General features: G+C 39.2%; 1 protein-coding gene across 3 annotated transcripts in view; it reads left to right on the top strand.

The window, feature by feature from the left end:
• Nucleotides 1–12,998, top strand: part of LOC110024439 — a 36,997-nt gene that overhangs the window by 18,662 nt on the left and 5,337 nt on the right. For 2 of the 3 annotated variants that reach the window (XM_020724405.1, XM_020724407.1), the window contains exon 4: nucleotides 4,026–4,192. In XM_020724405.1, the coding sequence (XP_020580064.1) occupies nucleotides 4,026–4,160 (135 nt within the window). In that variant the 3' untranslated portion in view covers nucleotides 4,161–4,192. Of the gene's footprint in view, nucleotides 1–4,025; nucleotides 4,193–12,497; nucleotides 12,562–12,998 lie in introns of those variants that run through there. The other variant, XM_020724406.1, reaches the window with a different exon arrangement.

Raw genomic sequence — 12,998 nt, 5'->3', positions numbered from 1 at the left:
GGGACTTGTGCTAAGGCTCACAACAAATGGGAGACACTTGGCTCTACGGAGGGCGTTTGGTTACGCACAGGAAGTCCTAACCTAAAGGCTAGCTCTAGAAAATCGACAATCAATCACATAGGTACGTTGACTCGTCGACCCATGCCGACGCACGCACCCCGTATGGGCGATCGAACCCACACGCCTAGACACCACTAAACCTAAGGCTAGCTAGAAGTTTAGGGGATCTCACCACCGTGATGGTTGCAGATGCGTTCTCTTTACTTGCTCCAAGCTCGCCGACATCCGATCCATGCTCCAGTGTGCCTCGTAGAACGTGCATAGATCAACAGAAAGTCCCAATGAGGGCAAGGAGGGGAATCAGTGAGGTGCAAAATATTAAAAAAAAAAAATTTTGGCATATAGAAGTATAACCAAAATATACCTTCGAGGGGCGCTCGACGGCGGTGAAAGAGAGGAAGCTTTCCTCGCACAAGAAAAGACGCTTGTACCTCCCAAACTGGGACTTTGCTCGCTGCCCGACGACGTCGAAGTGCTCTGGGGAATTATCCGGTCGCCGGGAAGATAGGATAGCGATGTGGAGGACTTAGCTTACTGGCGGTGCGCACCGGGGGCGAAAGAAGCGCGAAGGAGAGCCCGAAATATGTCGTTTTCCTCGCTGATTTTTCTCCGGCGTAAATACGACGCCGGCGAGTGATAAGGACGGCGAGGAGGAAGAGATCCGGCGGAAGAGGAAGAAAAAGAAGAAAAAGAAATAAAAAAAAAGAAAAATTAGGAGAAGAAGAAGAAGAAGAAGAAATAAAAGAAGAAGAAGAGAAATTAGGAGAAGAAGAATAAGAAGAAGAGGAGGATGTTTTGCCGGCGGCTAGGGAGGGATGTGGACGGCTGGAGGAGCGCTGCCCGGTTGGAGGAGGTCCGACGACGGGCTTCGCCGGCGAGGAGAAGGTCGGCGGTTTCGCGCGAACGCGAGCGGGGTTTCGCCGTGGGTTGCGATCCACAAGGAGAGGAGCGGGCGTTATTTTTTTTTTGAGCCGGGAGAGAGAAGGATCTTTTTTCATATATATATATATATATATATATTTATGGGAGAGGCGTGGGCTGTGAGGAGATGCGGAGAGAGAGGCTTTTTTTTAATATATATATATATAATATTATTATAATATAATAATAATAATAATTCAATTAACCTCTCCCCGCTCATTTTCGTCGAACACGTCATCGCGATAAATGAACGTCTCCCTTAAGTAAAATTGACGTTCTGGACGCACCGGTATGGTCTATTTAGTCGTCCGGGGTCTTTCGGACTATTTATTTTAGCAATTTATTTTAGCAATCATTTTAGCAATCAGGACGAAAAGAAAAATTCACGCATTTTTAGCCCGCACGCAAAATCGTGGTACAACGAGCGTTCGTCCTAAGTGGAATCGACATTTCAGACTCACTCGCGTAGTTTGTTTCGTCGTTCGAGGTCGTTCGGACCACTTTTTCAGCAAATGAGTCCAAAATGATAATTTACTTTTTTTTAGTCCGTATTTGAATCGTTAACGACATAGACATCCTCCTTAAGTAATATAGACGTCTCAAACGCATATGACATCAAAAACCGATGCCAACACTTAAATCCCATTTTTACTTAGTGTAATGATAATTTCATATATGATAAATCCTGTATGGGCCATTGGCTAGCTATGACAGTTTTGTTACAAACAACACTAATACACATGGGTAGAATGATCATTTATCTAGAAATAACTGCAAATCAGATGCTTTCCAAATGCACAAACCAAACAACTAGCTAACTTATTCGGATCAGCTGCCGATCAACAGCATATCTGAATAAGGTTCTTAGCAGCATATTATTGATAAGCTGTAGCTGCCCCAAACAGACCCTTAGAGACACTTCCAACCATATTCTCTGATGCGGCTGAAGAAGGAAGACAAAGTTAACATTGACCAAAGATGCTTAATGGAGTTTTCAATTGAGAGCTAACTGCAGGATCAGGAGTGTTGTGACGTATTCCCCATGAATGCCTACCACATTTTGTTGGGGAGACTGTGGCAATTTGACCAGAGGAGTCAACACAACGGATCCACAAACACTTATTCATTCACCAAGGAGGGGAATTACATAGTTCTTCCTTTGGTGGGATTAGTTTTGGTGACGACTGAGGATCATAAGACGAGATACCGGCTCCAAGCACGGGATAGGTATGACAGAGGGCATTTTAGGATATTATGGTCAATACCTTATGACTAGTGCCACCGCTGTGTGGGGAGATTTAGATTACCCCACTTCAGATCTGGTTAAGTTGATCGTGGATGACTTCGGGAGTATTCAAAAACAGTGGAAAGATACACAAACTCAATTTAGTTTAGTAGTAGACTTCCAGAAGATTGGACCGATGTGGCTGTTTGGTTGTAAGTTGGGAAAGATCCTCAGGTGCCTCGGGAGATGGTGTGGTGGCCAGTGAGATCTAGGTGCTGCTAGGATTACAGATGAGGAGCCAGAAATTTCGACGAATGAAGTCAAAGCTCCCCTAACTCCGAGAGACTGATGCAAGACTTAGTGGTCCCTGTCCAGTTTGACAGAAACCCTATGCAGCAGGGACGCTGGACCGACCGGCCAACCTTGGGGGTGGGAGTTACTGCCCCTTCTACCCGCCTTGCCTATTTGATTCCTTGCCTTGTCTAGCCCTTCCTATTCTATCAATTGTCTGCCTCTTTCCTGTTTCATTACCTTCCTATTCTATCTACTATTTCTCATTATATATATGTTGTTTGTTGCCCTAGGGTTCAGTTTTGTATTCCAGATTTCAGATTTGCTGTCCAGCCTGCCGTTGGCGGCTGTTTTAGCTTCTAGGACTGTATTCGAGGGAGAGAAGGTGCTTCGGTTGTAACTCGTTTTAGGTGGTAATCTTCTTTAAGGGTTTGAGAGGTGCTCGGAGATAAACTCGCTGCCGTGGGGATAGTTATCTTCTACATAATTCATCTCACCTGTCAGTTGCTCCTCTCCCTGTAGGCCTACATCGCTGTTGCCGCTCTCCCGCTCCACATTGCTGCTGCCGCCCACGTCCAGCCCATCGTCTTGTTGCCCCAATTCACCCAGCACTCTCCCATAACTATTGCTGCTAGTCTTTCCAGCACCCTTGGCTATTTTTGGCAACCCCTCTCCTTTGCTCTCCCTGCTGCTAGCAGCCTTCCCAGCACCCACTTCTATTGCAGGCGACCCCCTCCTTTGCCGACCCTGCTGCCGTCGCAGCACCCACTTCTATTGCAGGCGACCCCTCCTTTGCTGTCCCTTCTGCCGCTAGCCGTCCCAACACCAACATCTTTTGTAGGCAACCCCTCCTTCGCAGTCCCTGCTGCTGCTGGCCTGTACCAGCCCCCACATCTATTGCTGGCAACCCTTCCAATCACCACATTTGCTGATGCCAGCCTCTCCAACAACCATCCCCTGCTGCCTCAACCCCCTCCTACCCTCTAGCCTGTTGCGGCAACTCTCTCAAAGCCCTCAGGCTATTGCCACAACCTCCCAATCCAAAACCGACCTGCTGTGCAGCAGCCACCCACCTCCTCTGCCAACGCATTATGGCTGCCTTTTATGTTTGTATTTGTTTATTTCTGGTTTGAAGAGTCGTTGTAACCTGTTTGCATTTCAACAATAATATTTTCTTACTTTCTCTCTCATGATTTGGGTCAACTCCGGTGTAACCGATAGAGTTGAGATCTTGTTACCATCCAAGTCGCCCAAAGCCGGTCAGCACAACTACTCGCTAGTGCTCGGGCCAGCCCAGGTTATATTGACCGGCAACTTTGCATGAATCCTTTCTTTGTTTGAAAATCACTACGTGCATTCGATGTAATCAAATAACTACAAGTAACAAATATTTATTTATCGCAAATTGTCATCGATCTTACAATAAATGCAAATGTCAAACTTTGGGTGTTATTTCTGTGGTATGTGTGAAAATTCCTCTTGCTTTACCATGTTCCCAACTTTGATAAAACCTTACTTTCTTGTACAGATTAATTGCGCTGTAGAATCCGTGGCAAAAGTCCGGGAAAGCTCAGGCCAGATCCCTCCACCGGCACTGCATGCAGTTCTCATCAACAAATACCAGAAAGTCAAGGATTTGAGCAAAAGCTCAACAATAACTTGATGTCACCTGTTTCCCCATCGACTTTGTTGGAGGTATCGTTAATATTGAACATATAAAGTATTTTTTTTGTAAAATAATGGTTATGGTTAATGTAGGTTTCTAAGTGCTGGTATGATAAATTAGAAATAAAAATACTAGGATAAATATGTGAACAAATTAGAAAAAAATTAATAAATTATGTTATGAGTCAACAGCATATTTTGAAGATAAAAACAATAAATGATTGATTTAGGTGATTTTGATGTGTACAAAAGAGGGTGGAAGATGAATTAGTAAAATTTTGGAGAGGTAACATGAATTCAATTTTATCAAAATTATTTATGCAAAATATATTTAGTATGTTAAGTAGTTAGAATAAATAAAGAATGAGGATTCATGAAGTCCCTCCAAATACTTGTGGCAACACTAGTGATAAAGATGTTGACTACTTTTAAATGATATATTTATTATGGGGGAATTTCCATTGGTAACATTTCTTTTTAGGGCAATGCGATACATAACATTGGAAAAGTTGCTATTTACAAATCTAGCATCTTATATTCATTTTTCAAAATTTCACTCAAATTTCAAAATTTTATGATAGACCTCCATATTTCTCATTTTTTTATTAAAATCTCAATGATTTGATTATGGCATACACAAATGCATTGATTCGGTAGTTCAAAAAATCGCCTTGGTGATACTAGTGCTAATTTTGTAAACATCAATATTTTGAGTATTGTGTGTAATGATCCTTTTTTTCTTCATGTTTCATGATTCACACCTAATGTTTCTACTCTTTTATTTACATTAAAATTACAACTCTATTGCCATCATTTCTAAGTCTCAACCTCTTAACCTAAACAACTAATCACATCTCACTAATGACTATTCATATATTAATTTTATTATTTAGAGTGGATACAAATTGTTGAAATTCAGAATAACGCAGAATAAAGTGGAATACTTAATTGTTTCATTGATATGAACGGAGATATAAATAACCATTATAAGAATCCTATAATAGGAAAATAATAAAAAGAAAATGATATGAAAAGAAAGATGTATCACTTAATATCCTCAATAATCAATTTATATTAATTGTTCTGAGATATATGAAATAACATAAAATAGGAAAATAAATAATTCTTAAACCAAAGAAATAAATATAAAAAAGAAATCAAATATCTCCTTAATTCTAAGGAAATAATTTATTCCTCATAACTTCTTATAGAAATAAATTATTTCATATTATAACTCCTAACACTCCTCCTCAAGTTTGTAATGTATGTTAATAATTCTTAACTTACTGGATATTATCAAGAATTGAGAAGTATTTAGTAGTTTTGTGAAAACGTCTGCTGATTGTTTTAAAGTAGACACATGAGTCAACTTTATTATTTCTTTTTGAACTTTCTCCCGAATGAGATGACAATCAATCTCTATGTGATTTGTTCGTTCATGATATATCGGGTTCGAGGCGATATGAAGTATTTTTTGGTTATCACAAAATAAATTGACAGGATGTGAATGCATGATCCCCAAATCCTGCAAAATTGTTCTTAGCCAAATAATCTCGCAGCTGGTACTAACCATGGACTGATAGTCAGCTTTTGCACTAGAATGTCATACGGTGGTCTGTTTCTTGGTTTTCCAATGAATAAATGAACTCCCAAGGAAGATACAATACCCAATAACTGATCTTCGAGTGTCGCATCACCTGTCCCAATCTGCATCACAAAAGACATTTAGTTGAGTTGAGCTTACTGCTAAGAGGAAAATTCCTTGTCCTGCTGTCTGTTTTAAATAACGTAGAACATGATGGACTGCTTCTAAGTTTGGCACTCGTGGCTTGTCCATAAATTGACTTAAGATATGAACTGTATATGGCGAGTCAGGACGTGTGATAGTCAAGTAGATTAATCCCCCTACTAGTTTTCGAAATGATGATGAATCACTGACATATTCTCCTTCTGACTTGCTAGGAGATAAGTTTTGTTCCATAGGAAAACTGACTAGTTTTACACTGAGGTACCCAACATCCTCGAGTATTTCAAGAGCATACTTTCGCTGTGAAAACACAATACCCTTTTGGGATTGCGCAACCTCAATACCAAGGAAATATTTCAATTATCCAATGTCCTTTAATTTGAATTGGTTCCTTAAGAATATTTTGACATATTCAATTTTTGTTAAGTCATTCCTTGCAATGATGACATCATCTACATATATAAGAAATGCGATGAATTTATCATTCTGGGATCGGACGAACAAGGAATAGTCTGGCTTTGATTGCATAAAATTGGCTTGCTTTAGAGCGGTGGAAAGCTCGATTAACCATTGTCGTGAAACTTGTTTGAGACCATATAATGATTTGTGGAGTTTACAAACTCGAGTCTCCCCCTTTCGTCCGAGGCCAGGAGGCAACGACATATATACGTCTTCGTCGAGGTCCTCATGCTAGAAAACATTATTGACATCTAGTTGATGGAGATGTCATTGCTTGGTTGAAGGAGTAAACGAACAGTTACAAGCTTTGCTACATGAGCAAATGTTTCCTAGTAATCTAGCCCTTCAATTTGATTATACAATTTTGCCATTAATCTGGCCTTGTAGCGTTCAACTGTCTCATCTGCACTAAGTTTGATTTTGTATACCCATTTGCATCCAATTGGTCTTTTTCCAAACGGTAATGGTACAAGGGACTATGGCCATTGACAATGTGCGTCAAGTTCTTCTCGCATAGCAACCTGCCACTTTGGAGTACGAGCGGCTTCTACAAAAGTGCTTGGCTCCTTTTCAATTAAAAGAACGTTGGTAAAAACATAGTGTTTAGGTGACAATATAGCATATGACAAGACGTCAGTTAATGGATAGAAGGTACCTGTAGCTTTGACCAACACGAAGTTCGATGTTGGGGGGTGTCGTTAGAGAAGAGAAATACCAATATAATACATAAATAGCTAGGCGTTTTTGTTGTTCTTATTGGTTGTGGTGATGATATTTGTTGGTCTGGAGTTGTAGGTTGTTTTGAGAATAAATTTGGAGTTAGTGAAGTTGAATGAGTCTCTTCAGAGGGGATTTCATTGTCTTGAGAAGATGAAATGTTTTCTTGAGATAATTCATTGAATGAAGGCATGTCGGTGTTGGTGGTGAAGTGCGAAATTGAACCTTTATCTGTAGCGAAAGAAGGGGAAGGAAAAGTGTTTTCATGGAAACGAACATCCCGTGATACAAAAACTTTCTCAGTTGAAAGGTTATATACTCTATAATCCTTTTGCGCGTATGGATACTCTAAGAAAAGACATCAATGACTCTGGGATCAAACTTGGTTGGTCGCAGATGATGTGTTGAAGCAAAACAAAGATACCCAAACACATGCAAATGATCATATGTGGGTTGTGTTTGGAAGAGCATTTCAAAAGGAGTTTTTTTCTTGGAGAAGGTGTGTTGGTGTTCGTTTAATTAGGTAGGTGACAGTTAGGATTACATCTTCCCAAAATTTTTTTAGGTAAATTAGCTTGAAACATAAGACTCGGGCTATGTTGAAGAAGTGACGATATTTTCTTTTAGCTACGTCATTTTGTTGCGGAGTGGAGACACAACTGGATTGTTGAATGATGCCTTTGTCGAAATAAAGATTCCTTAAGATGAATTCAGAACCATTATCACTTCGAATGATTTTGACCTTTAGACTGAACTGTGTTTCAACGAGATTTATGAACTTGATGATGTATGAATGTGTATCTGATTTATGGTTCATCAAATAAGTCTATGTACATCGAGTATAATCATCAACAATTGTGAGAAAATACCTCGCTCCTATGATTGAAGGAACTTGATATCCTCCCCAAATGTCAATGTGAATTAATTCAAAAGGTGTTTTGAGCCAATGAAACTTGTTTGAAAAATGAACGAGTTTGCTTAGCCAATGGGAAAATTAAACAATAAAAAGCATTACAATTTTTTTTTTATAATTAGAAAAGGAAACAAGCTCGAAACTTTATTCGATGGGTGGCCTAGACGTTTATGCTAGTGATTTGGGGATGGTGAAGTAGCAACATTGCACTTGCTCTTTTGTGCAGTGTCAAGGTAGTAGAGTCATCCTCTTTTAGTTCCAGCCCCAATCATCTTCCCCGATTGTTGGTCCTGTAGCACACAAGCGCGGTTATTAAAAATGACGAAGCATTGTGAATCAAGCACAAATTTGCTAATGGAAATCAAATTTAATTTGAGTGGACACATAAAACATTTTGTAGAACGAAGTCAGCAAAATGAATGTTGCCTATGTGCGTGACAGTTGCAGGAACCTCGTTAGGCAAGTGAACTTTTCGATTGGTGGCACTGGATTTTGTAATAAGTAGGTTGGCTGAATATACCATGTGATCTGTGGTTCCTGTGTCAAGAATCTAACACATTTTTTTGTCAAAATAGAGGCACAAAAGATTTTACCTGAGATATCACTCATGGATGATGTACTGCAAACATGATTAGTCATCGAATTAGATTTGTTCTCTACAAGTAGTGATATGAGACTTTGATATTGTTCGGTTGTAAGGGTGAATTGTGCATGACTCGTCGATGTATTGGTATCCGCATGGTTGACTTTGGGAGCAAAATTTTTCCGTTCAGGTTTATTGTCCGCTGGATTGACCCTTTACAACTTCTTACAGTCATTGATGGTGTCTCCCTGCCACCCACAATAATCGCATTTGAGATGTGTTCGACATGTGTCTGAGGTATGCCCAATTTTGTCATATTTTTCACACTTTAAATGAGGATTTTTAGGCAAGAAAACCTTCTCTGATTTCCATGCATTATTCTTCACGGCAAAAGCCGAAGCTTCCGGCTACGATGCACTTACATTGTTCATCCTGCGCTGCTTTTCCTCTTGGAGCGTGAGAGAATATGTTTTGCTGACATTGGGAAGGTGACCCATAAGCAAAATCTGTTCTCTTATACCAGTGTATGTTTCATTAAGCCCCATGAGGAATTTCATGGTTTACTGGTTTTGCTGAAACTGCATCACTTTCTTCATGGTACCGCACTTGCATTTAGGAATGTTATAGAGGGTGTCACGTTCATCCCATATGTCTTTGAGCTTGATGTAATAAGCTCCAATTGTCATATCGCATTGCTTGCAATCGTGGATGTCTTCTTCAACATGAAAAATATGAATGTTGTTGATACGAAAAAAGCGTTCCTTCAAGTTGAGCCAGATTTCATGAGCACTCTCATTGCATATTATACTTGCTCCAATATCTTCTGTAATTGAATTAAACAACCATGTCTTAACAAGGTTGTTGCAACGCCTCCATTGTTGAAGTTCTGTGGTGGATGTCTCTGGTGGTTCTTTGATGGTGTCGTTGATGAAACCTTTTTTGTTTTTGATGCTGAGAGCCATCAACATGACACGACTCCAGGTATTGTAGCTTTCTCCATTTAGTGGCTGCATAACGAGCACGAGAGCTGTTGATCTGAGTAGTGAAGATAAAATGGGTCGTTCAGAGTATCGAATTTGCTAGATTTAGGCTTAACTGAATTTTGAGGTTTGTCTGCCATTTGTTTCAGTCTATAAAGAAGATAGATAGGGGTTTTATATGGAAGAGGAGATGACAAGACTCAGAATCGTGTTTGCTCTAATGCCATGTTAAAATTCAAAATAATGCGGAATAAATTAAAATACTTAATTGTTTCATTGATATGAACAGTGATATAAATAACCCTTACAAGAATCCTATAATAAAAATAATAATAAAAAGGAAATGATATGAAATGAAAGATATATCACCTAATATCTCCAATAATCAATTCATATTAATTGTTAGGAGATATATGAAATGACATAAAATAGGAAAATAATTAATTTCTAATCAAAGGAAATAAATATAAAATAGGAAAGGAAATATCTCTTTAATTGTAAGAAAATAATTTATTCGTCATAACTTCTTACATGAAAAAATTATTTCTTATTATAATAATCTAGGCAAGGAATCCTTAGCTTGAGCAGAGATTTCAGCTCTTTGATTTGGAGAGTAAAGACCCCTCTTGCGAGCGATTGGACATGCACTCGCATCTGTTCTTCTCATCGCTTGGTCGCTTGCGTAGACGCGACTGTGTCGGTGTTTTAGGGCTCGCCTTGTCCCTCGATCTTCTGGTTGTTGACTTCGTTGTGTGGGATAGGCAGGTTCCTTAATTGGGACCTTTAGGGACGAACCCCTTGGGGTTTCGCTTCCAGGCGAGGCGCCTGGTTGTTCCTTTTTGTGATTGCTGCCTGGATGATTGAATTGCTCCGTCATGAGGGTCATTTAGGGTCTGTTTGGGACAGCTGCAGCTTATCCAATATATTCAAATAAGTTGCTGATCAGCAGTTGATTTGAATAAGCTGACTGACCGTTTGATTTGTGCATTTGAAAAACAATTGTTTTTCAGCTATTTCTGGATAAATGACCACTTTGCCCCTAATCTGAATAAATAACCATTCTACCAACAAATTTGCATGGAGGTGAAGCACAAATCAAAGCCAATGATAGAATTAACAAGGTAATTAACTTCTATGTGCGTTTTATACTCTTTATTTTACATATTATACCACTTGGAATCGGAAAAAACCTCATTCTAAAAACTTCTTGCAAACAATGGAATTGGAAAAAAAATTTCTGTCATCAAAGCCGCATGAACCATCAACATACTTAAAATAGATAAATTAATAAAGGGACAATTACATACACACCACCCAATTCCTCCGTAGTTATAATTCTAACACCTAAATTTACAATTATAAATCTATAAAGGGGAAATTACATACACCACCCAATTCCTACTTTTTTTTTAACACCAAAAATTTCATATTTATATTTATAACATTTATGGTCATACATAAGTATACATAAGAAAAAAATGTATTTCGTCTTTAGAAAGTAAGCAAAAGTGGTATTAAAGTCAAAGTAAATACTGAATTTGTCTCACATCTGCAAAAAATATAGATCTATTGATTACTCAGTCCATCCACTTAAAAGAAGAGCAGCAAGACATCTCCAATAACAAAGAACTGAATTGTATTAATGTGTTGTTTCTGTCATTTGGTTGATCTTCAGGAAACAGTGGGAAGAGCATTTGTGGTATGGATTTGATGCATATTTGCATTTAGGGTCTACATTCTTCCTCTCTTTCACCCCTAAACCTCTGTTGCTTCTTTCTGTGCTCACAAATGCAGCAATTCCTAGCTTGCCTTGCTTGACCTTTGTTTTCTTGTTGGTTCTCTGGGAACAATATTTGGTGCATTGATGGTAGGGATTAAAAGCATATGAGCAAATTGTATTAACATTATTAGTATTCACAGTCATTAGTCTTTCCTTTCATGCTTCTGATTTAGCTCAATTTGGTTAGATTTACTAATTTGAGATCTTTTGAGTGCAGAAATCTGTGCACTTGTGGTAAGGATTAGATGTCTACCTACAGAAAAGATCCACATTTCTTCTTCCTTCCACCTTTTCTACATTTGCTCCGCAACATCTGTTGGAGCTAATTTCTCATCAACAGCGAGAGCCTTCGATCGCGGAGGTTTCTGCGAGCAATTCTTGCCGCAAACGTGGTAGGGATTTGAAGCATGGCCATCATCATTTGTTCTTCTCCAAGGAAGAAGAAGAAAGAAGAAGAGGGCGGAGGAAAAGGGAGGAGCAGGAGATGCGAATCAGGGGAGGGAGATGCAAATGAGGGCACAAATGGCAAGGGAGTATATTAATGCAAACGAAATGCGGTCCGCGAGTATCATCCTGGGTCGCGTCTTTTAGTAATAAAAAACGTGGTTTTTGGATAAAATGAAACTCGTGAAACAAATGGGCCCTCGCTTATAAGCTGCTCTAAACGGGCCCTTAAGCTTGTAAGCTTTGGACATGCACATGGACTTCTAGTTGCGTGGCATATCTTTTGGGTTTCATGCGTGCTATCTCTCTTTGGGAAGTTTCTCATTCATAGTTAGCCCTGCTTCTCATCTGGGATATGCTCACGCTCACCACACCACCATTTAGGATGTTGAATCCCATATTATATTTTTTGTGAACACGTTTCAAGAGTTAGAGTCGAGTGAATGAGAGAAAAGAAAATAGAGTGAGTGAAGCTTTTAGTGTCGAGGGGGGGGGGGGGGGAGTCGAAATAGCCCGTGCCTTCTTTGATCGTTCTTTTCTCTTATTTATAGAAACATATTTTATACAATTATAGAAATGAGAGAACAATTATGAAAACCGTTCTTAATGAAATTGGTGTTCTGATTAATTATATAGATTTTATATTATATATGTATTACAGTTTGAATTCTAACATGGTGGTAATTGACCGACCGACTTGCTTGACTTGTAGGTTGAGACCACCGGTTGAGTGACGACCTTGTCTTGTGTTGGTTCGTCAATTAGCCATGCTCGAGGGTTCTCGTTTGTGCCCTTGTCGGTCGACTGACGAGTCATTTTATTTCATGAACGTGACTCGTTTGTCTTTTGACTCAAGTCTTACAGAGTTTATGTCTTCGTCTGCCTGGTTGGTTTGTTGTTTCAGCTTGATATTCTTTGTCGCAAAGCCTTGGGCAGATTTTGTCGTTTTTTATGTAAGATATCCAACGAGACTCGTCGGGATGATTTGCGCCATATTCTTTGCGGTTCTTGTCGCTATCGAGCAGGAAAAAATCTCCAGAGCTTTGACCTATCTCGATTTTAGAGGCGGCTTCTCATGCTTGACGTTTAATTGTCGGTCAATTGCTTACCTAGGAGGGAAGCTTTTTACTCCATAGGGAGTTCATTTTCTTTGAGATTCGTATCGGTAGTTCTGATGTATATAATATATATATATAATATATATATATAACGA

This window comes from Phalaenopsis equestris, unplaced genomic scaffold (assembly GCF_001263595.1).
Source record: "Phalaenopsis equestris unplaced genomic scaffold, ASM126359v1 Scaffold000256, whole genome shotgun sequence".
Classification (NCBI taxonomy): Eukaryota; Viridiplantae; Streptophyta; class Magnoliopsida; order Asparagales; family Orchidaceae; genus Phalaenopsis; species Phalaenopsis equestris.
This window is presented reverse-complemented; position numbering and strand designations above follow the sequence as displayed.